Consider the following 25,312-nt stretch of genomic DNA (forward strand, 5'->3'; position numbering starts at 1 on the left):
CCCGAAGCAGAAGGGAGAGATATCTTAGTGAACCGGATTCACAGAATCCTTAAGCCTCGAGGACTTAACCCTTCGATTCCCAGAGATACTATTGCCCGCATTCACTTCTATAAAACAAAGGAGGCCTTCCTGCTTGGTTTAAAGAAGAAACCTTCCCTGCCAGACAGATTTGCTCGCCTTTCAGAATTCCAAGCCCTCTCAGCTGGCACGCTTGCGAGGAGGAGAGAATTCACCCCTTTTACAAAGATTCTACGGGATAAAGGCATTATATATCGTTAGGGTTTCCCTATCAAGCTCATTGTCAGTAAAAATGGTAACACTCGGGTTTGCTTCTCTACTGCGCAACTTGGGAAAGTGTTTGAGGACTGGGATATTCCACCCCCTCCGCCATCTTCCTTGGATAAAGGTTCACCCCAAAACAGGAGAATTAACCCTGAATGGTTTAAAGCTTGAAGTTCCCATAACTTTCGCCTTTTGAGGTTGTGGTCTCCATTTTTCTGGATTTTTTTTTGGTTTCTGCAGAGGGTGCTGGCTACTAAATTTTGTGGCCGCATCCAGCCCACCTGCAGTTCCTGCCCCACGAGCGTCTTTTTTTCACTCTTACTGCTTTGACTGCTTGTCAGTCCTTGTGTAGCTCCGTCATGCTATGTGAGGAGCAACTTGTTTCTCAGTTTTTCTTTAATTGTTATGTCATGTTATTTGTTGATAGGTCTTGCCTGTTTGTACCGTTTCTTTCTGCAGGGTTAATTCTCTGCTATCACAGCCACTTCTGGCCTTACATACCATGGGTTTAAAGGTATTGTCTCTAAATGTAAAGGGATTAAATTCTCCGCATAAAAGGTCATGGGTCGGAAGGAGGCAGGGAAGGCGAGTAGTGATGTTTTGTGCATTCAAGAATCACATTTATTAGCCCAGGATAATGGTAGAATGAAAAATGTTAATTATCCTCATCAGTTTTTTGCCAATAATGTCCACAAAAGGGCGGGTGTGGGAATCCTCATTAAAAGCTCTGTAGCCTTCCAGCTTGAAAGGGTGGTGGGGGACATTGAGGGGAGATATGTCATTTTAATTGGTCTACTAAACAATGTGCAATTTACTGTTGCTTCAGTGAATGCTCCCAATGTGGGCCAGTTGAGATTCATACGTAAATTTTTGGAGACTTTTAGGGGAATAGCAAAGGGTTCCTCGGTGATATGCGGAGACTTTAATGTCCCTATGTGTAAATTCCTAGATTGTTCCCACCAAGCCCCTGCCAGAAAAGAGATGGGCCACCTGATCCGTGAGTTTCATTTTCATGATATATGGCGATATGTTCATGCAGGAGAGAGAGATTACTCTTCACTCCCTAAGGTTTAATACCTACTCTAGAATAGATTATATCTTAGTAGATGATTCGTTACTGTTGGGTTGTGACCAGATTAACATTGGCCCCATTACGTGGTCGGACCACGCGCCCGTTATGTTAACAATTTCAGACGGGGGTCCTACCCGGTCTCCTTCCAAATGGAAACTGAATGATTATATCCTCACTAACCAAGATACCAGCGATGAACTCGCTCTGCAATTAAAATAATTTTTTGCCATTAATGATAATCAAATGGTCTCGGATGAAACTCTTTGGGCAGCCCATAAGGCCTTTGCTAGAGGTGTCCTCATCAAAATTGCAGCAATGGAGAAAAGGGAAAGGTTAAAAACATTTAATGATATTTTGTCTAAACTCCAGCTCCTGGAAAGGGCAAACAAGGCCCACCCCTCTGACATTTTCCTTGACTCTATTAGAGGTCTGAGAGATCAAGTGACATCAATTATGCTGTATTCCTATGAAAAAAATCTAAAAAAGCTTAAATCCAAATTCTATAGCTTGGGTGATAGAGCCGGTAGGGTCCTAGCAAGTTGAGTGAAGAAAAGGGAGGCTCGGATGGCCATTCCCTTTTTGATTAAGCACGACGGGTCCAAAGTTTTAAACCCTACTCATATAGCTAGTGAGTTTAAAGAATACTATTCCCAACTATATAATCTCAAGTCAGATCCTATAACACCAGCCCACGAAGGGTGAAATTTCTTCTTTCCTTGCTAAACTAAATTTGCCCAAACTTTCCCCCACGGCTCTGGCTGCTCTTAATGCCCCCTTACTGAGGAGGAAGTAGTTCGGGTTATTAAATCCTCTAAGAGACTTTCTGCCCCCGGGCCAGATGGTTTTTCTAATTCTTACTACCGCCAGTTTGCGCACATCTTGGCTCCATTTTTGGTTAGAACGTTCTCACTATGGAGGGACTCATCTGATATCCAATCTGAAAGCTTGGCTGCGACATTCACTACTATTCCTAAACCAGGGAAGCCTCCAACCTCTCCTGGTTACTTCAGACCTATCTCTCTTTTGAATTGTGATGTGAAGTTATATGCAAAAGTCTGGGCTAATAGACTCCTCTCATTTTTGCTGGCCCTGGTCTCCCCTGACCAAGTGGGATTTGTCCCAAGGAGGCAGGCTAGAGATGGCACTAGAAGAGTGATTGATTTGATGGATTTTCTTGAGTCCAGTGGTACCCCCGATGTATTCCTGTCTCTAGATGCGGAAAAAGCGTTTGACAGGGTACACTGGGGCTATGTGGACGCCGTTTTGGACACATTTGGTTTCTCTGGTAATATAAAGGGTGCTATTATGGCCTTATACAAAAAACCAAGTGCTTCGGTCTGTGCAGCTGGCTTCTATTCTGATAGATTTGACCTGACTAATGGGACCCGCCAGGGTTGCCCCCTTTCCCCTATAATTTTTGCTTTAGTCATGGAGCCCCTGGCGGAGTCCATTAGGCTCAACCCGGAAATCTCTGGAGTTAAAATAGGCCCTGTAGAGCATAAGATCGGTCTATATGCAGACGATGTAATTCTCTCTTGCTCTGATAGTGAAAGATCATTGATAGGGATCAAAAACGCTCTCTTTGAACTTTCTAAGATTTCATATTACAAGCTAAATGAAGGAAAATCGGTTCTCTTCACGGTTAATGTTCAACCAGCTGTTAGAAATAGAATCTCCTCACTTGTCCCATATACTTGGGCCCGGGACGGCTTCTCGTACCTAGGACTAAGGATTTGTAAACTTTCCAATATTGTCAAACAGAATTTTAATACTCTGCTTGATTCCATTCAAAAGGACATAGACAATCAAATACATTTACCCCTTTCCTGGATGGCGCGCATTCAGATAGTTAAGATGATGTTCCTACCAAAAATTATTTATTTATTCCGTTGTCTTCCCTTGAGGTTCCCCAAGAGGTTTCTCTCTCTTCTGCAGGCAGTTGTGAGCAGATTTATTTGGGCAGGAAAGAAACCTGGGGTTGGTATGTCTACCTTATTTTATAGTTATTCACATGTTGGTCTGGGGGTCCCAAATTTTTATTTGTACCATAAAGCAGCAGTTCTAGAGGCGTTAAGGGAGTGGTATGATGATTCTAGTACTCACAAATGGGTGCTTGTGGAGAAATACTTGGCCCCGCGTGGGACTTTGAGATTTCTACTGGAGGTCCGAGTGCTTGGTTCATTTGCCCCCTCTTTTCCCTTGCAGACAATGAAAGTGGCATTTTCTTACTGGTCTGATCTGGTCTCTTCTCGTCAGGTGATTAAATTTGAGTCTATCTCTATTAGAGCCTCGGAGCTTCATGTGGATGGCCTCACGTTAGGCAATTGGGTGAGGAATGGTATTGTGGTCATGAAAGATATCCTCTTAATTCAGGAGTTGAAACCTTTCTCTGTCCTAATGGATGAATTTGGCCTTCACAGAAATAACTAATAATAAATAATTCCAGTACCTGCAAATTCGGCATTTTTTAAATTCATGTGTATTTCCCTTATCCTGCCATAATGCTGTTTGCTCGCCAATACAGCGGTTTTTTAGTTCTTCCTCCTCTCAAAAACACGGCCTCTCTGTAGTATATAAAGTGTTTAATTCCCCCGGTAATGGTCCTAAACAAGCGTATATGAGGCGCTGGGAAGGGGCTCTTGCTTTCTCCTCAACCCCGAACCAATGGTGGTCCGCTTCTGGCGACTTGCAGAAATATTCCTCCTGTATCAATCATCTTGAGCAGCTTAAGAAAATTCACTTTGACTGGTATTACACCCCGCTGAAGATTTCCAAATTCCGTGGTTCCTATCCCCGATCCTGCTGGAAGGGCTGCTCGGGTGTTGGTTCCCTAGGGCACATGTGGTGGGATTGCCCGCTCATCCTGCCATTTTGGGAAGAAGTGTCTAACATTATTACCTCAGTTACAGGCCTGGCTGGAAGTTTGAGCGGTCCGCTAGCGGTTTTGGGGATCGGTTTACATATATTCCTTGGCGATTTGAGACCAATTGTATCACACATTCTAATAGCAGCCCGTATATGTCTGGCAGACCACTGGAGAGAAATAACTATCCCCGCTAAATTGGAAATTATCCCAAAAATCAATAAACATTACCAATATGAGCTCCTTCTGATCTCAGATATGTTTACCAAAAATAAAATAAGGAATCGCTGGTTCCCCTGGGTGGTGTCCAAATTCTCATCCTTCCAGTCCTGATTGGTGGACCTGTGATCTTATTACCTATCATCCCTTGCTTCCTATGTTGCACATTGTATCCCCTAACCCTACTATGCAGAATTTTCAGCTGTTATCTGTTTTTACTTTGAATTTTATTGTCCTGCTGTTATAGGACAAATTTTTCAACTGTCCGCATATTTGTTGCGGTGTATAATCTGTTTTATATAAAATCTTAATAAAAATTATTGATATATAAAAACTGTACAAAATATTAAAATGTGTTTTTCTTAAGGTCCTTTTGGCCAGTCGGAGGGCTTGCATTGTATATTTTCACACATTCACTATAATTATGACTACTTTTTATCTTTACAGGACATAAAAAGTTTATTTTAAAGGAAAAAAAGACCACAAAATAGAGCAAATCACAAAGGATATTGGAAATGCAATACTCAGAACTATTTGCTGAGGATTTTGAAATGGACTTATGATTAAATAACACTTGGTGATTAATTGTTATTTTACGATATTGCCTCTCAGACCCTTTTGCACTACAAGGGGATCATCCCACCTGTAGAGTTTTTTATCTTTGTAATGCATTGAAGATATTTTTTATTTAAAATTTGAAAAGGAATGTAAAAATCTCATATTCTGTACAACCTTCCAAGACAACAGAATAGCATCTGTTGTAATCATCTACTAATACATAAGATATGGAAGTAAGGAGTAAAAAAATGTGTGAAACAAATCAGAACGTGTTAAATCTTAGAGTAAAAGCGACTACTTTGAGGACCGTTTTACACCTCCTTGGCACTCTGTCAAGTAGCTTCATCAGTTATCACCTGCAATGACTTTCCTTAAATAAGTTCCCAAAGGTTTCTGAGCACTTGTTGGCTGCTTTGCCTTCTATCTGTGGTTCAACTCTTCCCAAACCATCTCAGTTGCATTGAAGTCAGTGATTGTGGCGGCCATGTTATCTGGTGCAAGACATCATCTCTCTTTCTTGGTCTCACAGCCTGGAAGTGTTTTGGGTCATTGTTCTGTGGCAACACAAATGATGGTCCCACTTGGTGCAATCCAGATGGGATGGCAAGTTGTTGTAGAATGCTGTAACCATGTTAGGTAAGTCTGCCTTGAATTTGGAATAAATCAGCAACAGTATCACCAGCAAAGCACACCACACCTTAATACTTTACCCTCCATGCTTCACAATTTGTAAAACTGCTTACTCACCCATTCTGCATTTCACAACGGCATGCTGGTTGGTACACAGTCCTTGTTTTGCTTTATCTAAAGAAATAACTTGTTTGTGGTCCTCAGCAGTAGCTTCGTTCCAGCAATTTGACCATAAAGGCCTGCTTCTTGCTGTTTTTTTTTTTTTTGGACAATGTTGAGATGTCTCCTACTCGTTATCTGTACATTTATGTTACTGTCACTTTGGTGCTGTCATATTTGCATTGTTTGATGCTGCTAAGTCTGATTAATGTATCCTCTAATGCAGAGCTAATTCTTGGTCTTCCTTGGCCTTCCTGTGGTAGTTTCACCATAGCAATTGATGGTTTTCATGACTGCACTTGATGGATACTTTTTATGGTTTTTGCATTTCTCAAGATTCACTGACCTTAATGTCTTGGATTATGGACATGCTGTCATTTCTTTTTAGTTAGTTTAGTGATTTCTGACATATTTTGGATTAGAACAATTGTGGAATAGGGCTCAGCTCTGAATGGAGCTGTGTACCACCACTTGCTCTGGAAAATACACTTTCAGATCAAAAAAATTTCTGAAGCACAATTGATCCACAAATGAACACTTGACAAAGCATGCCTGTTTATTGGAAATTACTCCGGGTGACTACTTGATGGTATTGAGAATCACAATGATGTGTAAAGCTGTCATGAGTGTAAAATGGGAGTACTGAGGAATTTTCAATTTAACTATTGTTTGTTTCACACTTGTTTCTATACTCCTTTTTTCCATACGTGTTCCTTCCCGGTTATGCTGCCTTCAGTCTGAATCTACAATGTGTACATTCAACTAAGAGCAAGGAAAATCTTTGCATGAACTGGTGTGTCCAGACTTTTGACTGGTACTGTATACATAATATTATGTATTTGTAATAAACTCCTCAACATTGAAATTGCAACACCAAGAATGAAAAGTAGTGGAAATCTGGAAATCACAGTATGGATAGATAAAGATATGCAAATGTGAAAAGATGGATCAAAATTTTCAAAATATCTAATTTTGTTCAGTTTCCAGTATGAGAACCATTCTTTGAAATCCCAGCATTTACACTCTTTGACTAGTATCACAAAGGTTATTAATGTGTGTCTGAGGAATGTTCTGCCATGCTGAATGCTTCTGTCCACCAAATCATCAAGATCTGCTGCTGGCAGCTACCTTTACTATTGTCAACCAATGACATTCCAAAGGTGTTCTATGGGAGACAAGCTTGAAGAATCTTCACGCCATGGTATCACGTTTAGGCCTCACAGGCTGCTCTCAGAATTAGAAACATGCGACCTGAAGTTGTTGTGTTCAAAAGTTGCTCCCGAGACACTTTGGAGAAATGGTCATCCCACTGGTTCCATGCCCAAATCCGTTTAAGATTGTGCTGTTAGGGTATTTGAGATGAAGACTAGAGTAGCCTTGCTACAGTACATTATACCAGTCACATTGCATTACATCATCCGTACATTATGGCATCATAATTGCAGGAGTAGGACCAGTATCGAGTTCCCTCATAAAAACCTTGCAATAATAGATCTCTATACAGGGGTTAGGCTGGTTTCAGACTAGCATTTTACATGCAGCACATGGCGCCGCTAAGCCCCGCCCCCTGCCCGCCCCATCCGGTCATTTCCTCCTACTATCGCACACGGCTGCATGCGATCTGCGCACCCTATCTTTAGCATAGGGTGCGCAGACCATGCGCTGGCTGTGCGCTAGTAGGATTTTTGCGTGCGCTGCGCACTTTTGAAGGTGCGCCTGTATGCGCCGAACGCACCATGTTGCATTTTGGTGCGCTCGGCGCACCTTCAAAAGTGCGCAGCGCATGCAAAAATCCTACTAGTGCACGCCAGCGCACGGTCTGCGCATCCTATGCTAAAGATAGGGTGCGCAGATCGCATGCAGCCGTGTGCGATAGTAGGAGGAAATGACCGGACGGTGCGGGGCTTAGCGGCGCCGTGCGCTGCCTGTAAAATGCGCTTTGTGTGAAACTAGCCTTAAAGGGGCCAAAGAGAGGGTGCATCTGGAAACTGCCACACGGAGTGGCTAGTACCATGGGCGTACCCAGGATCAAAACTACGGGGGAGGCAAGCCATGGTCATTCAGGTTGTAAAATTTTAGAACGAAAAAGATGAATGAAACTGCTCCATACATGAGCGCCATACCTGTATATACATCATCACCAGCTCCAACCCACTAAACCCAGCACCTGTATATACATCACCAGCCCACTGAGCCCAGCACCACCTGTATATATCATCACCAGCCACAGCTCACTGAGCCCAGCACCACCTGTATATACATCATCACTAGGTCCAGCCCCAGCCCACTGAGCCCAGGACCACCTGTATACATCAGCCCAGTCACAGCCAGCCCCTCTATATACATCAGCCACAGCCAGCCCCTGTATATACATCAGCCACAGTCAGCCCCTGTATATACATCAGCCCAGCCTCAGCCAGCCCCTGTATATATCAGTATGGGAAAAGATTCCTCAGACAACCACTTATTGAAGCCAAGTGTAAGTTCTTGTATTTGTTTGGCGCTCAAACGCCAAATTGAATATACCCAGAGATTAGACTGGTACTACCCATACACCTGAATCAGTGGCTGCGTCTATAGGTGCTACTCAGCAATGATACACAGTGCTCATTTAAAGTATTCCCAGAAGCAGACAATCCATAACACTCACCTTGACATAAAGTATGGTAATATGGTCAAATTAGCCTCTTGCCACTTCTTGTACTAAAATAGATAGTCAGGGCTTCGGAATGGAGACAAACCCCACACTCTTAAATAGTGCAAAATCATTAAAATTGTTAAATTGGTGTATAAAAATATTATAAAACTAATACATCCTATGTAAAAATGACCTGTCACAGCTCAGTGTAATATTTGTGTCATGCATTTTATTTTAATTGGTCAGAAAAGCAGTAAGGTCATTACAATCATTTAGACCCAGTGGCCCTAGTGTTCGGAACTTTAGAATGAATTTAGATTCTATTTGTAACAGCATTATGCTCATCACCACCTGCTATTAAATGTTCAATCTGCAAAAGATTGTCAAACTGAAGCGATCAAGCATCACCATTATGGCATCCCTTTATGTGCTGTATTGATCCCACGGCTAAATCTGCTTGATGTAAAAAAAAGTCTGCTCATAACTATTGTTTTTCTTTAGGCACAAAAAATGACCATATGGTAATGACTTTTTGATGTGGTAACAATGATAGATGTTAAAATGTAAAAGTGAGTTTGTAGCAGTCGGCTTGTGATAACTATTCAATCGCCCCTCACATAATTTCACTGACACATAAAAAAAATTAATCTGGTAACCTCCAAAATTACCGGTTAAGTATTGGTGTTACCATTTATGTAAGCCATAACAACTCAAACTCCTTCCCTCAGCCTGACCATTTTCTGAATATATTGTGTATATATAGCTAAAGTACAAACTGGATGAACTTGGCATTGGAATAATTCACATTGTAAATTATCTCATCTTCTACATCTGCCACAAATAAATTTGCGAAAGTTGGAGCTACACGCGTCCCCAATCTTGGTTCCACCTATTTGGCAGATATAATCCTCTTTGAACTAAATTGCTTTATATCCAAGTATGAATATGAGACACTCACAAATGTTCTCCTTGGGTACGCGAGTGTACAGGCTCTCAATGTCAATGCTAATCAACTTAAATCCCAGTTGCCATGAAAAAGAAGAGCAGGTAAAAAATATGAAGGGATATATTTAACTTGTGGCCTCAACACCCAAGTCACATATTGCGTTAAGTAGAACCAGAACCCTTAGCTGATACAATAGGATGTCTAGGTGGGCAGTCCAATGTTTCGTGGATTTTGGGTATAAAATACCAATAAGATTTTTTTAGGTCGTGCCACAAATGCGTTTTCAGAAAAATGTTTATAAAAAAATCCCATTTCCACCTATTTTCTCAGTATCTTTCTTAATCAATTTGAATATTTTAACCCCTTCATGACCAAGCCTATTTTGACCTTAATGACCAAGCCATTTTTTGCAATTCTGACCAGTGTCCCTTTATGAGGTAATAACTCAGGAACGCTTCAATGGATCCCAGCGATTCTGAGATTGTTTTTTCGTGAGATTTTTAATTTTCACAAAGCTAACAGGAGAAATTGGACCACAAATCTTGTTGTGCAGTTTGTCCTGAGTACGCTGGTACCCCATATGTGGGGGGGAACCACTGTTTGGGCATTCGGCAGGGCTCAGAAGGGAAGGAGAGCCATTTGACTTTTTGAAATGCAAATTACTTCCAATCCTTAGCAGACACCATGTCATGTTTGGAGAGCCCCTGTGTGCCTAAACATTGGAGCTCCCCACAAATGACCCCATTTTGGAAACTAGACCCCCTAAGGAACTTATCTACATGTGTGGTGAGCACCTTGAACCCTCAAGTGCTTCACAAAAGTTTATGACGCAGAGCCGTGAAAATAAAAAAAAATTTTTTTCCCTCAAAAAATTATTTTTTAGTGCGCAATTTTTTATTTTCACAAGGGTACCAGGATAAATTAGACCCCAAAATTTGTTGTCCAGTTTATCCTGAGTACGCTGGTACCCCAAATGTGGGGGGGAACCACTGTTTGGGCACACGTCGGGGCTCGGAAGGGAAGTAGTGACATTTTGAAATGCTGACTTTGATGGAATGGTCTGCGGGCATCATGTTACATTTGCAGAGCCCCTGATGTACCTAAACTGTGGAACCCCCCCACAATTGACCCCATTTTGGAGACTAGACCCCCCAAGGAACTTATCTAGATGTGTGGTGAGCACCATGAACCCCCAAGCGCTTCACAGAAGTTTATAACGCAGAGGCGTGAAAATAAAAAATATTTTTTTTTCCTCAAAATAAAAGATTTTTAGCTAGCAATTTTTTTTTCACAAGGGTAGCAGGATAAATTGGACCCCAAAAGTTGTTGTCCAGTTTGTCCTGAGTACGCTGATACCTCATATGTGGGTGGGGACCACTGTTTGGGCACACGTCGGGGCTCGGAAGGGAAGTAGTGACATTATGAAATGCTGACTTTGATGGAATGGTCTGCGGGCATCATGTTACATTTGCAGAACCTCTGATGTACCTAAACTGTGGAACCCCCCCACAAGTGACCCCATTTTGGAAACTAGACCCCCCAAGGAATTTATCTAGATGTGTGGTGAGCACCTTGAACCCCCAAGTGCTTCACAGAAGTTTATAACGCAGAGACGTGAAAATAAAAAATATTTTTTTTTTCTAAAAAAAAAATGATTTTTAGCCAGCAATTTTTTTTTCACAAGGGTAGCAGGATAAATTGGACCCCAAGAGTTGTTGTACAGTTTGTCCTGAGTACGCTGGTGGCCCATATATGGGGGGGAACTATTGTTTGGGCACACGTAAGGGCTTGGAATGGAAGTAGTTGCGTTTTGAAATGCAGACTTTGATGGAATGGTCTGCGGTCGTCATTACGTTTGCAGAGCCCCTGATGTGCCTAAACAATAGAAACCCCCCACAAGTGACCCCATTTTGGAAACTAGACCTCCCAAGTAACTTATCTAGATGCCTGGTGAGCACTTTGGACCCCCAAGTGCTTCACAGAAGTTTATAACGCAGAGACGTGAAAATTAAAAAAAAAAATTTTTCCACAAAAATATTTTTTTAGCCCCCAATTTTTTATTTTCCCAAGGGTACCAGGAGAAATTAGACCCCCAAAGTTGTTGTGCAATTTTTCCTGAGTACGCTGATACCCCATATGTGGGGGTAAACCACTGTTTGGGCACACATCGGGCCTTGGAAGGGAGGAAGCACCGTTTAACTTTTTAAACGCAAAATTGGCTGGAATCAATGGTTGCACCATGTCGCGTTTGGAGACCCCTGATGTGCCTAAACAGTGGAAACCCCTCAATTCTAACTCCAGCCCTAACCCCAACACACCCCTAACCACAGCCCTAACCCCAACACATCCCTAACCCTAATTCCAACCCTAACCATAACCCTAACCCCAACATACCCCTAACCCTAATCCCAACCCTAACCATAACCCTAACCACAAGCCTAACCCTCTTTCCAACCCTAACCCTCTTTCCAACCCTAACCCTCTTTCCAACCCTAACCCTAACCCTCTTTCCAACCCTAGCCCTAACCCTCTTTCCAACCCTAACCCTCTTTCCAACCCTAACCCTATTTCCAACCCTAACCCTAACCCTCTTTCCAACCCTAACCCTAACCCTCTTTTCAACCCTAACCCTCTTTTCAACCCTAACCCTCTTTTCAACCCTAATCCTAACCCTCTTTTCAACCCTAACCCTAACGCTAACCCTCTTTTCAACCCTAACCCTAACCCTAATGGAAAAATAAAAATAAAAATATTTTCTTTATTTTATTAGTTCTGCCTACCTATGGGGGTGATAATTGGGGGGTTTATTTACTTTTTCTTTCATTTTGATCACTGTGAGAGTGATCAAAATGAAAGAATGGAATCTGCAGCTGGCAGATTCGGGCGGGCGCACTGCGCATGCGCCCGTCATTTTCCAAGATGGCGGCGCCCATCATCCGGACCCGAGGGACATCGGGAGGGACGGGGGGACTCAGGAGGTACCAGGGGGGGTGAGGGGGGAACGGAGGCTGGCGGGGAGCAGAGGGAATGGGAGGGGGGCAGATGATGACAGCGGCGGCAGATCGCCGCTGTCATTCAGTTGTGGGGGGAGATCGCCGGTGGGGGGGTGGAATCGGTGTCTCCAGCCATGTCCGATGCTACAGCAGCATCGGACATGGCTGGATTGTAATATTTCATCAATTTTCATTGATGAAATATTACTATCGCTCTGATTGGCTGTTTAACTTTTAACAGCCAATCAGAGCGATCGTAGCCACGTGGGGGCGAAGCCACGCCCCCTGTGGTGAATTACAAAGCCCCCTGTATCTGCGGGTCGGGTGACCTTTCAGTGACCTAGGTCACCCAACCCGCAGGGGGGCTTTAAAGTCATGACGCCACATAGGCGTCACTGGTCAGATTTGAACCAGGTTTCATGACGCCTATGTGGCGTCATTGGTCGTGAAGGGGTTAAAGTAGTGCCCGTACTCAGTTTTTTATAAACTGATTTGTCATTTAGGCTGTGTGCCCACGATGCGATTTTTAAGCGTTTTTGCCGCGATTTTCGGCACGAAAACGCTGCGAAAACGTTTAAAAATCTTGTACAGAAGCACCCCATGCATTCCTATGGCATTCCGCACATGCTGTGCTAATGCTGCGCTTTTTTCCGAGGCGGAATCGCATCGCGGAAAAAATTGCAGCATGCTCATTCTTTTGTGCAGAATCACAAAGAATTGCCGCGATTCCGCATCCATAGGAATGCATGAGAACCGCTTACTTCCCGCATGTGGCTATGCCCACCATGCGCGAAGTTAAGTGTCTCATGTGTGGTTGGTACCCATGGTGTGGAGGAGAGGAGACTGTCCTCCAGGCCCTGGGTACCATACCCCTGTAAAAAAAAGAATAAAAAATAAAAAATCGGGGTATATTTACCTTCCGGCGACGCGCAGTCTTCCCGGGCCTCAGCGTTCCCAGTAATGCCTTGCGGCAAGGTCCTGTGATGACGTAGTCTCGCGTGACTAGCGGTATCATGAGATCGCTATAGCAACGCAAGAGACCAACATCATCACATGTCTAGAACCAAAATTAGAAAAATGTTGTCTCTGTCCAAATATATATGGACCTAACTGTATGTCCTTTGTCTGTGCCCGGCTCTGTGCTGCTGCCTATGTTCCGCTCTCTGTCTTGAACCCTGCCCCTGGCGTGCCCCTCTGAGTGCGCAGGACCATACCTTGAACCCTGCCCCTGGGGTGCCCCTCTGCACGTGCAAGACCATGCCTAGTACTCTGCCCCTGGCGTGCCCCTCTGCGCGCGCAGGACCATGCTTAGTACCCTGCTCCTAGCGTGCCCCTCTGCACGTGTAGGATCATTCTTAGTATCTTGAACCCTGGCGCGTCCCCTAAACACGCACCATGCCATGCCTAGTATCTTGATCCTGGTGTTCCCCTAAACATGAACCTAGCCTTGAACCTCGGACCTTAGCGTGCCCATTGGCACGTTATCACCTCTGTGTCTTCGCTTTGATTACGTCTTGCACCTGATGGAACCCTTTGACCATGCTTTATACTGTTAGGGGTTGTGATGTCTCTTGGTGAGATGAGACGTAACTCTTGGAGTGGACCCTATGGGTCATGGCACCCACTCACCTAGGGTGATCAGGCCTAGTGAGGACCACCCCCTATACAGGGAGTGTCAGGGACAAGCCCAAGGGAGTGAGCCACCACGACTGCTGAGACCAGATGGCCGGCTCGCAAAAGACACGGCTGAGACACGTGCGTGCAGAGGGCACACCAGGTACATGACAAGGGTGCATGCAGGGCACCAGGTGCATGACAGGGTTCTAGGATGTGCAAAGCGTGGTCACTGGGTTCCATCAGGTGCAAGACGTAATCAAAGCGTGGTCACGGGGTATCATCAGCTGCAAGATGTAATCACGAAGACACAGAGGTGAAACACCAGGATCAAGATACTAGGCATGGTGTGTGTTTAGGGGACATGCCAGGGTTCAAGATACTAAGCATGGTCCTGCGTGTGCAGAGGGACACCCCAGGGGCAGGGTACTAAACATGGTCCTTCAAGTGCAGAGGAGCATGTCAGGGGCAGGGTACTAGGCATGGTCTTGCACGTGCACAGGGGCACGCCAGGCGCAGGGTTCAAGGTATGGTCCTGCGCGTGCAGAGGGGCACGGCAGGGGCAAGGTACTAGGCATGTTCCTGTGCGTGCAGAGCGGCACGCCAGGGGCAGGGCTCAAGACAGAGAGCAGAACATAGGCAGCAAGCACAGAGCCGGGCACAGACCAAGGACATAGTACTCAGGAAAAGACAGAGAGGCAAGATTCAGGACAGAGCAAAGTTAGCAAAAGACATGTGCTAAAGAAGCACAAAACGCACAGTGCGAGAAACAGCGTGTATGCAAGGGAGCACGGAAGACACAACTGGGGCACCGGCAAAGGGTACCGGCTGAGGCACAGACAGGCGGGCATGACTGAGGCGGCATGGCTGAGGCACAGACAGACGGAGACCAATAGAGCACTGGCCGGCGAGCACAGCTGAGGCACAGACAGGCGGCATGGGTACGACCAGGAGCATGCAAGGGGCACGCAGCCACAAGGCAGGGCTAGGCAAAGGTACATAACTAAGACACGTGCAAGACGGCACATCGAAGCCTGGTACGAAAGGTGAATGTGTAAGTGCGCACGAAAAACGGAACTAGACAGGAAGTGCGCTAGGAGCACAGACAAGGTACAAAAGCTAGAGAATGGAAAAAGCTAGAGAGCTGAACGTAGGCTGAAGCACAGAGCCGGGTACAAGAGAAAGAAACGGAACGTATGCTAGAGCTCAGAGCCGGGCAAAGACAGAGAACATAGAGAGTGCTACAAGACTAAGAATAGCAAAAACAAAACATGGCACAAAAGACAACACAAGACATGGCACAGGACAATAGACAGAGTCTAAGCACAGAGCGTGTGCAGAGAAGCACAACAGGGCAGGGTGCAGGGGCACTGAATACAGGGAGCGACTGAGCAGGAACCATGCAACCCTAGCAGGGAAGCCAACATAATAATAATCAGGCCCCGACCATAGGAAGGGGCGGTCTGATATAGGGCAGGAGCCCCTGGACTTACCGGTCAGGACCATGGGAAGGACTTCCGGTTCAACTCCACCAGGAACATAGAGAGGGTAGCTGGATCAGGACCTCCTGGACCAAAGAGAGGATCACATGGTCGGGTCCTCCAGGACCATAGAGAGGATAGCTGGATCAGGTCCTGCTGGACCATGGAGAGGATCGCATGGTCAGGTCCTCCAGGACCATAGAGAGGATTGCTGGGTCAGGTCCTGCTGGACCATAGAGTGGATCACATGGTCGGGTCCTCCAGGACCATAGAGAGGATTGCTGGGTCAAGTCCTGCAGGACCATAGAGAGGATCACATAGTCGGGTCCTCCAGGACCATAGAGAGGATTGCTGGATTTGGTCCTCCAGGACCATAGAGAGGAACCGTTACAGGCAGCATGGAGATGAGTGCGCACTCGGGCGCCGAGCACAGGTGTCCAGCCTAAGGATCCAGCACTGGAGATGCTCATGCGCACCAGCAACAGCACGCAACCGTAAGGTAAGGCACACAATGCACACAGCAACGGCATGCAGCAAAGGTGAGGTGAGCATGCACACTAGCGATGATGCACAGCCATGAGGTGAAGCACATGTGCGCACAAGCAATGGCGTATAGCTATGAGGTAAAGCACAAGTTCGCACCAGCATCTGCAGGCAGCCATTAGATGAGGTGCGCGTGCACACTGCTCCAGGAGCCATGCAGCATAACAGACACAACAAGCATGACTGTGACATGCACATGCACACTGCTCCAGGAGTCATGCAGCATAACAGACACGACAAGCATGACTGTGAGGTGCACGTGCACACTGCTCCAGGGGTCATGCAGCATAACAGACACGACAAGCATGACTGAGGTGCACATGCACATGTCATGCAGCATAACAGACATGACAGCCTAACAGTCAGGACAGCCTAACAGTCAGGTGTGCATGCACACACAAGAGTGACCCCCGGGGCGCCCGCAGGGACCCGGCACTGGGGACAATGCGGCATGACAGGCATGACAGTGGGAATCATGCAGCGCAAGCAGCATGACGGGCATGACAGGCACCTTTATCATCTATTTGTAGAGTTGAGCGACTTTTGGTTTTTTAGGGTCGAGTCTCGTTTCATGAAACCCGACTTTTCCAAAAGTCGGGTCGAGCAAAATCGGCCGACTATGTTCCGACCGAAACACGAAACCCAATGTAAGTCAATGGGGAATTAAAGTCAGCAGTGAGAGGAGGACAGGAAACACACCTACAGTGCCCATTTGAATGCCAAAAGCATCAATTCTTATTACTTAAGCTTGTCAACCTTAATTTACTTCATAATACTAGTTACGCACTGAAAAATGGGGGTTATTTGGCTACAGTTGTGGGGGAGTAGGGCTGGCTCCAGGTTTTCGTGGGCCCAGGGCCAAAGAGCGCCCCTTTAACACATACCATAACTCATGATGTTCCGATATGGCAGAGAAATAGCAGTATAGTACAATGAAAAATACTTCACTTCTTACATCTCATGACTGATATCCATTTTAAATTCTCCAATACCTCCAAAAACGGACAGTATATAACTCCATACAGTATTATGGCCAGCGCTTAGTGCGCTATACAGAGTAATGAGGCCCATATATTTCTCCATATGGAATCATTAATGTTTCAAACCGTATATGATGAGCTCCACATAATGCTATAGTATATGTTGGTCCCAATGGATGAAGCTCCACTGTCTTATGGGCTCAAATAATGCTCCATATATAATGGGCCCCATTTCTACTGCTCTAGTGTATAATGGGCCCTGTAAATGCTGCTCCAGTGTCTGATGTCCACCTTTGGAATGCTCCAGTGTATGGTGGGCCCCATATATCATTAACCAGAGTATAGTGCTCCCCAAAAATTGCTGTCCCAACATTGAAAACAATTACATAAGTCTCCTTGCTAGGGAATCCCTGCACTACTTTGAACTCCTTGTCGTCCCCATCTTCCATCTCACTGCACTTGGCTGTTTAGGCCCTCCCACCGGCAGAGACACTTTTGCGTACTATGCGGTGCCCTGTGCCAGTGCCATCGCCCTTGACTATGCCCCCCCAACTGCTCAAGGAACCTGCACTTTCATCTGCACCTTCCTCTTTGTCACCGTGTAAGGTGGTATAGTATGTGGGAAGGGGAACCTGAGTTTCCTCTGGGTCAGATTCTGGCAGTGTAGAGTGCAAGGGGAATGTAGTGGTCTGGGTCAATGTACCAGCAGCATCATCCAGCAGTGGCTGGGCCTCAGTGCACTTGTGGCATCCCCAAGAGTATGGTCGCCACTGTGGCATTACCTTCCTCCTAGGGAGTGTGTTGTCAAGCTTGGGAGCAACGAAGGATCTCTCTAACAGTGAAACCAACACACAACACATTTCCCACTCCAGGCTAGCAGGGAGACCTCTGAACCTGACTGCTGAGGAGCTGCTCTCTGTGGTCGGGAGGAGGTAAGTTAGGGCACTCTGTGTAGGGAAGGGGAAGTGTGTGGACGTGAGAAGGGGAGCTGGAGGATGAGCAGAGTTAAGGCTCACTCCTAGCTGGAGCGCATGGTCCCGATTTCGGTCTCCGAGTTTGTAGGGACACTGACGTTCCTGCAGCAGAAACCGGGGGAAGTAGCAGCTATAAATGCTCTGGACCCAACTAAGGCTCGGAGGCCCCAGCATCGACGTGTGGGAGCCAGAAGGAAAAGGCTACAGCTGTCTGCCATACAAGTAAAGTCTGAGGAACATCTGTTAGACAGGAGGCGCTTCAGTGAACCACGGTCCTGTGAGTGTTTCCCCCACAAGCGCTAGAAAGGAGGCGTTCAGGAAGGTACATGTTGGCGGAGTGTTGGAAGGGAGCTTTCCATTTTGGTCCCGGAAGGTTGGCTGAGGTCCTGACCCGGAGGACACTGCACGGAGGCAGGCATCTGTGTAACCTGCAGACTGTGCGTAAAGCTTTGGAACTGCACGCTCTGGTGTCCTACAGTTATTCCAGCACCGCTACATCTGGGTACCAGCACCTACACCGCCTGTGCCTTTCCCCATCACTACATCTACACTTCCCTGGGACTCCAGCTCCACCTGTGGGGAGCTTCACCATCTTTGCTGCACAACATCAGTCCCAGAGGATCTGCATGCAACGTCGGCCTAACATCTATGTTGCCGAACACCACAGGTGGCGTCAAACTATCTTTATAAACTCTTTACCAGTATACCACGCCATTTACATGGGCGCCCAGGGCCACCGTCCGGGTCACCACTGCTGTGACACATCCCACTGACACCGGCCCGGTACCGAGTACCCCACAGCCCTGGGAGGGCGACCCATATGCCGACTGCTGATCGGGCGGCGTTATTCCCACGAACCTCCAAACAGCGTCCATGAAGGCAAAGTTTTTGGTTTCCGGGGGCAGTATGATTGCAAAGCTGAACCTTAAAGGAATGTCCAAAAGGGCACCACCAGGAGTGGAGCCTGTGGCTTAATTGGACTCCACCCGGGAAACCACAACCATGCCACCTAAAGAAAAGATGCACACTTTGAAAGCTGTGTCGATTCTGTGTGTGGTGTGGTATGTGTGTTTGTAGTTGTGCTAGCGATTTCTCAGCTTTATTCCGTTAACAACCGAGACTCCGGCATGCCCCCGCAGTATGCGTCAAGCTTACTAGAAGGATAAGTGAGGCTCTGGCACGTGAGATCGAGCAATAACAGGTCTAGCATTCCCGTACATGTCCAGGGCTGCATGCACGCTACACTAAAAGGACCAGCTTTTGTCGCTTACAGGTGCAGATAACCTGCTGAACTCCGTTAGTGATGGGGATCTGGGATTCAGATTATTCCCCGCGAACGAACGATGATTTCTCAGTAAGTTCAGGTCAACCGTAATTCCGGAGTTAGGCCTAACCGTCATTCCTGAAAAAATTACGTGTCCAAACCACAGGTGCTGTAGCTTGCTTAACAGCTCGGCAGCCGTTCTCAGGCGAGTATGGATTCAACAACATTGTAGAAAGTTGATAAAGGGTACCGTTTCACCAGATAACACGTATATATGTAGCCTAGTTTACACATTAAAAATATATGTCTATAGATCAGGAGGCAGACTCTGATGTTCTCAGGCCCAGTATAGATTTGACCAGATTGTACAAAGTTGAGAAAGGGTACTTTATCACTGGATAGCAGGTATATATAGCATAGTTTAAACATGTAAAATCCACGTGTTCTCAGTATGGATTACTACCCAGGGGAAACTACCCAGCATGTCCGGGACCGCATTTCACAGCATAAGTCTACTATCAGGTGCGGACGTACTTTATTACCCATTCCGTTTCATTTCTTATCATGTGGCCACTCTGTTGCCCAGCTGAGGTACCAGGTTATTGACCAAGTTCAGGTATCAAGAAGGGGTGGCGATAGGTTAAAGAGATTGAAGGAGCGTGAATCCTTTTGGATTTACACGCTCCAAACATTAGCACCATTAGGTCTAAATAGAGAATATGAGGTCTCTTATCATTGATTATTTTTCAGGTCAATATTGCCCCTCCTCTTTCTGTATTAGTATGTATTAACATTTATTAACATTTATAAATTTAAAATCTAATAATAGGGATTTTATTTAAATTTTTTTGTAGGTGCAGGTATTTTCTTGTAAGTGTAGGTATTTTTTGTTTTTTGTATTTTGACTTATTCTTTGTATTATTGTTTATTTTTTATCCTTCTGTTTCCTTATTTGGTAAACTCTATATACTAACTAGTCTTTTATCAGAGATTGTTATTTTATTTTATAAACATCTATTTTTATTTCTATTTTTATTTTTCAGATAACCTAATAATAGCATCCGGTCACAGCGTTTTGGTGCAAAAGGTTCCAACACTGTTCATCACGTCACTGCACTTCTGGGAGGATTTATTTCTTTTGGCCGCTCATGTTGTCCGTGAGTGGCGCGTGCGCAGTTTATAAGGCCACATTGCCCTCTTCTGCCCGGTCTGTTTCCCGTCTGGTGATGGACGGCTTGGTGGCGCGTGCGCAGTACACTGCGGGTAACGCCGCTCTTCACTGCCCTTTTGTGAGGGACGGCTTGGTGGCGCGTGCGCAGTACACAGCGGGTAACGCCGCTCTCCACCCGGAAGTATTTTGTTTGTGTGTGTATTTAAGGGACGGTGTTAACACAGGGCGTCCACAGCGCACCACGCTACCGCACTTTCTCCTGACGTCTGAGATATGCACTTATGGAATAGGTATGTTACAATCTTGGATCGTTTTGTCCCCCTTTTTTTGTGGCACAGGTATATATACTTTTTATACTTTCTCTACTTTCTCTATGTTTTTTTGCTCTATAGTGGGTGACTCTAATGAGTCACTATTGAACGTTGATCCAGTCAGCATTTAGGACCCGTTTGTCTTCTATCTATTTACAGGTATTGAATACAATTTGCATTAATTTTGTCTTATGAGATACTTATATATTGGGGTGGAGAAAAATATATTTGTATATGTACACCTTTTCTTGTGGATATGTTTTCACTGTATTTTGATAATTTTTATGTTATAATGAGTAATTGATTTTGATACTTGAATGTACTATATGGACCTTTTATTATAAATTTTTTTAAAAAAAATTTTTTATCATTTTTTTCGAGTGCATAAGAATATTTGCATGGTTTTGAAAGATTTGTTTATCATTACAGATAATTCCTTGATAAAGGCCTGCGAGCCGAAACGTTGGATAATTTTGTCTGTATTTTTCATTTTTTGGTCCGCTTTAAATAAAAATTAAGAGCAGCTATGTGCATTGTTCTCTCGTAATTCAAACGAGTGTGCCGGGGTTATCTTTTCTCTCAGTATGGATTACACAGCAATCTAAAAAGTGGAAAAAAGGAAATGCATTTGAGGCGTACACAACTATATACTTTTGGTGTTATTTTTAAATCTTTATATATATTTCTGTCTCAGTAATACAGTCCAGCCTCTCCGCAATAGGAAATGAGATGCATACAATTACTGACATAAAGGCTAGTGATTGCAGAATTCTAGGAATTACTATTCACGGGAAAAACTTCCGTCACAATTTTCATAGGCGATGCTGACCCTCAATTAATTTGTGTGTTGAGACAGTGAAAACATTTTTTTGTGAATAAAGTCTTGCTGTATCGCACTTCCATTGATTCCATCACTGTTACTCTTCTCAATCAAATTTTTATCACAGGGAGCGATGTAAACATGGTGCTCACTGGCTATCATGATCTGTCACCTAACTTTGGAGTGCAAAAGACAGAAGCCACAGGCCGTAGACGATTCTATTTGATTGGCATGAGAGGGCACATTTTAAAATGTGCTCCGGAATGTCACACGTTTGTGAGTAGGAAAACTATGAAAGCTGATGATAAACCACCACTGCATGTCATTGTGAGTCGACGTCCATAAGAAACGGAAGCCATTGATCATCTGGAGCTAGAGCCCGGCCAGCAGGACAGGGCATAGCTACATCTTAACCATTATCTTTCAGTTCAATCAATTTGTAGTGGCACTCCCAGTGAAGGATTTGACAGCCCAGGCTACACAGCGGAGGAGCAGGGAGAGGTAAACATTGCAAATGCTGGGGCCCTGCCCAAGCTAGGGGGGCACACTCGTGGGCGTCAGTACTGGCACTGGGCCCCTCATAGTACGGCGGTGTGTCTGACGGCGGGTGTGCACCACCCCCGTCAGAGACATTTGATTGCACTATGAGGGACCCTGTGCTAGTGCCCGCGCCCAAGAGTCGGCCTACCCACCTGTCCAGGGCAACGGCACTCTCACGGTTTCGTGCGCTAGGTGGTGACCCTGGCCATGGGGGGGGTAGCCCAGTTAGGGCGGTTTACAAAGTGGCATATGTTGATGTGGGACATTCAGCTGCTGCAAAAGGCGAAATAGGTCAAGTTCGCGGAATAGGAGGAGGACCAAAGCAAGCCATTTTTCTGGCAACCTATGTGTCATCAAGGGAAGGTGGGACAAAATCCTTGGAAACCCATACAAGGTTCATTTTAATGAAGGATATCCGCATCCACATTTTGGGTTGACAGACGGGTCCTTTTTTCTGTCAGGATTGATCCAGCTGCACTGAAGACTCTTTCCGATAGCACACTTGCAGCTGGGCAAGCGAGCTCCTGTAAGGCATATTGTGCCAATTCAGGCCAGGTGTCCAGTTTAGCAGCCCAATAGTCAAAGGGGAATGACCTGTGCGGGAGAACATCGATATGGGACGAGAAGTAGTTTGTAACCATAGTTGACAACTCCTGTCTCCTGTCACTTTCCATCGATGCAGTATTACCAGTTGTGTGAGCGGTACTGGAAAAATCAGTCCACAACATTGTCATGAAACCCCTGTCTCCAATGCCACTTCTGCTGTGCGCACCACGAACACCTCTGTCAAGCTGCCCCCGGCCCGTACGGCTCGTGTGAGAACCACCACCGCTGCTGTGTGCCTGGAATGCCTCAACCAACCGGTTTACCAGAGTTGCTTGTTTATTAGCCAATATTAGGTCAAGGTTCTCGTGTGGCATTATGTTTTGTAATTTGCCTTTATAGCGTGGATCCAGGATGCTGGCCAACCAGTAGTCATCATTGTTCATCATTTTGGCAATGCAGGGGTCCCTTTTTAGGATCTGCAAGGCATAATCTGACATGTGGGCCAATGTTCCCGGTGTCAATGATGCACTGCGAGTGCTGGTTGGAGGAGCACTTTCTGGCAAATCCACATCCCTCCAGTCACGCACAAACCCTGTACCAGACCTTGCCACGCCAACATTTTCACTTGCCCCACGAGATGCATCCTCCTCCCCTAAGTAATCATCCCCATCATCATCCTCCTCCTCCTCTTCTTCCTCCACCTCATCCAGGAGAGGTCGCTGAGCAGACAATGGCTGAATGTCATCAAGGATTCCCTCCTCCTCTTCCTCCTCGTCAACATTGGCTGCAGACGCCTGCTCCTTAAGGTGCGTCAAAGTTTGCATGAGCAGACGCATAAGTGGGATGCTCATGCTTAGGATGGCGTCGTCTGCGCTTACCAGCCATGTGCATTCCTTAAAACACTGAAGGACTTTACAGAGGTCTTTCAGCTACGACCACTGCACACCTGTCAACTCCATGTCTGCTCTCAAAGTGCCTGGCCGTGTATCCTCCCACAAATGCATTATGGCCTGCCTCTGTTCGCACAGCCGCTCAATCATGTGCAGGGTGGAGTTCCACCTTGTTGCAATGTCGATAATGAGGCGGTGGTTGGGAAGGTGGAGCAATCGCTGCAGCTTCTGCATACGAATGGAGTGTACAGGCAACCGGCGGATGTGCGCGCACAGTCTTCGCACCTTCTGGAGCAGGGCTGTTAACTCCGGATAATTGTTGAGGAAGCACTGCACCACCAGGTTCAAGGTGTGAGCCAAGCAAGGTATGTGGCTGAGTTTTGAAAGGGCTATGGCTGCCACAAAATTACGGCCGTTATCACTAACTACCTTGCCTGCCTCAAGATGTATACTGCCCAGCCATGACTCAGTTTGTCGCTGAAAGTACTCGGCCAGCACCTCCGCGGTGTGTCTGTCGCCCAAACACATCATCTGCAACACAGCCTGCTGACGCTTTCCACTAGCTGCTCAATAGGGGGACACCTCGTGTGCAACAGTGGCAGCTGGAGATGGAATGCTCGTACGACTGCGCTCTGTGGACGAGCTTTCGCTTCTGGAGGAGGAGGAGGGTCAAACGCCTACAGCCAACTGTTTCCTATACCGTGGGCTAGGCAGCACTGTCCCACCACCGCTGTCCCCTGTGGACCCTGCATCCACCACATTAACCCAGTGCGCAGTGATGGACACGTAACGGCCCTGGCCATGCCGACTGGACCATGCATCTCTTGTGAGGTGCACCTTTCCACTCATTGACTGCTTGAGTGCATGGACAATGCGGTCTTTCACATGATGGTGGAGGGCTGGGATGGCTTTGCGAGAGAAGAAGTGGCAACTGGGTAGGTCATAGCGTGGTACTGCATAGGCCATGAGTTCGCGGAAAGCTGCGCTTTCCACCAACCGTTAGAGCATCTTCTCTAACGAGATTAGTTTGGCAATGTGGGCGTTCAAACCCAGTGTACGCGGATGAGAGACTGAGTACTTTCTTGACCTACTCATAGTGTCTGGGAGGGTGAGCTGGACTTGAGAGCTGCATATGGTGGAAGTAGCGGTGGACAGGGCGGACTGAGAGAGGGTTGATGATGGTGATGGAGTTGGTGTTCTTTCTGAAGGCCTAGATTCAGTCTTTCGTTGATATAACAGTGGGATTCCCTGACTGCTTTGGCCTTGCAACGACACCTCAACATTTGCTGCTGTGCTAACCGGTGGGCTTCCAGTGGGGGAAACAATGTAGCATTGCTGACTACCTTCTTTTTGATCAGTTGCACATGTGGTACTTGAGGTTTGGTGTTGTGTCCACGCTTGCAAGTGCATGGTGGTTAAATGTCTAAGCATGCAACTGGTATTCAAATTTTTCAGATTTTTCACTCGGCTAAAGGTCTTTGCGCACTTCTTACAGGTAACCTTGGCCTGATCATGAGGGTTTTGTTCAAAAAAGTGCCACACTGCACTCTTCCTACTTTGGAAGACATTTTGCAGCCTAGCAAGCTGTGCTATTTTGACCGTCTGGACAAGCTGTCCAGCAACTCTTTTGATTTTTGGAACCTGTCTTTGGAGTGCTCCGGGCCTGCCAGATAACAGCTGTTGCGATGTCGATGTCTGCTGTGGATGCTCCTCCTCCTCATCTGAGCTATTGGAAGCAGCACCCTCTTCCCCCAATGGATGCCAATCTGGGTCAACAACTGGGTCATCCATCACCTCCTCTTCAATGTCATGTGCACC

General features: G+C 46.0%; 1 protein-coding gene across 1 annotated transcript in view; it reads left to right on the forward strand.

Annotated features, from left to right (window-relative positions):
* Positions 1–20,382, forward strand: part of KAT6B (lysine acetyltransferase 6B) — a 695,781-nt gene extending 675,399 nt beyond the window's left edge. Inside the window, exon 19 of the mRNA XM_073581049.1 lies at positions 20,260–20,382. Within this exon, the coding sequence (XP_073437150.1) occupies positions 20,260–20,263 (4 nt within the window). The 3' untranslated portion in view covers positions 20,264–20,382. The remainder of the gene's footprint in view (positions 1–20,259) is intronic.
* The last annotated feature ends 4,930 nt before the right edge of the window (positions 20,383–25,312 follow it).

The sequence above is a fragment of the Dendrobates tinctorius genome, unplaced genomic scaffold, assembly GCF_039654945.1.
Source record: "Dendrobates tinctorius isolate UK_male_01 unplaced genomic scaffold, ASM3965494v1 ptg000068l, whole genome shotgun sequence".
In the NCBI taxonomy this organism is placed as follows: domain Eukaryota; kingdom Metazoa; phylum Chordata; class Amphibia; order Anura; family Dendrobatidae; genus Dendrobates; species Dendrobates tinctorius.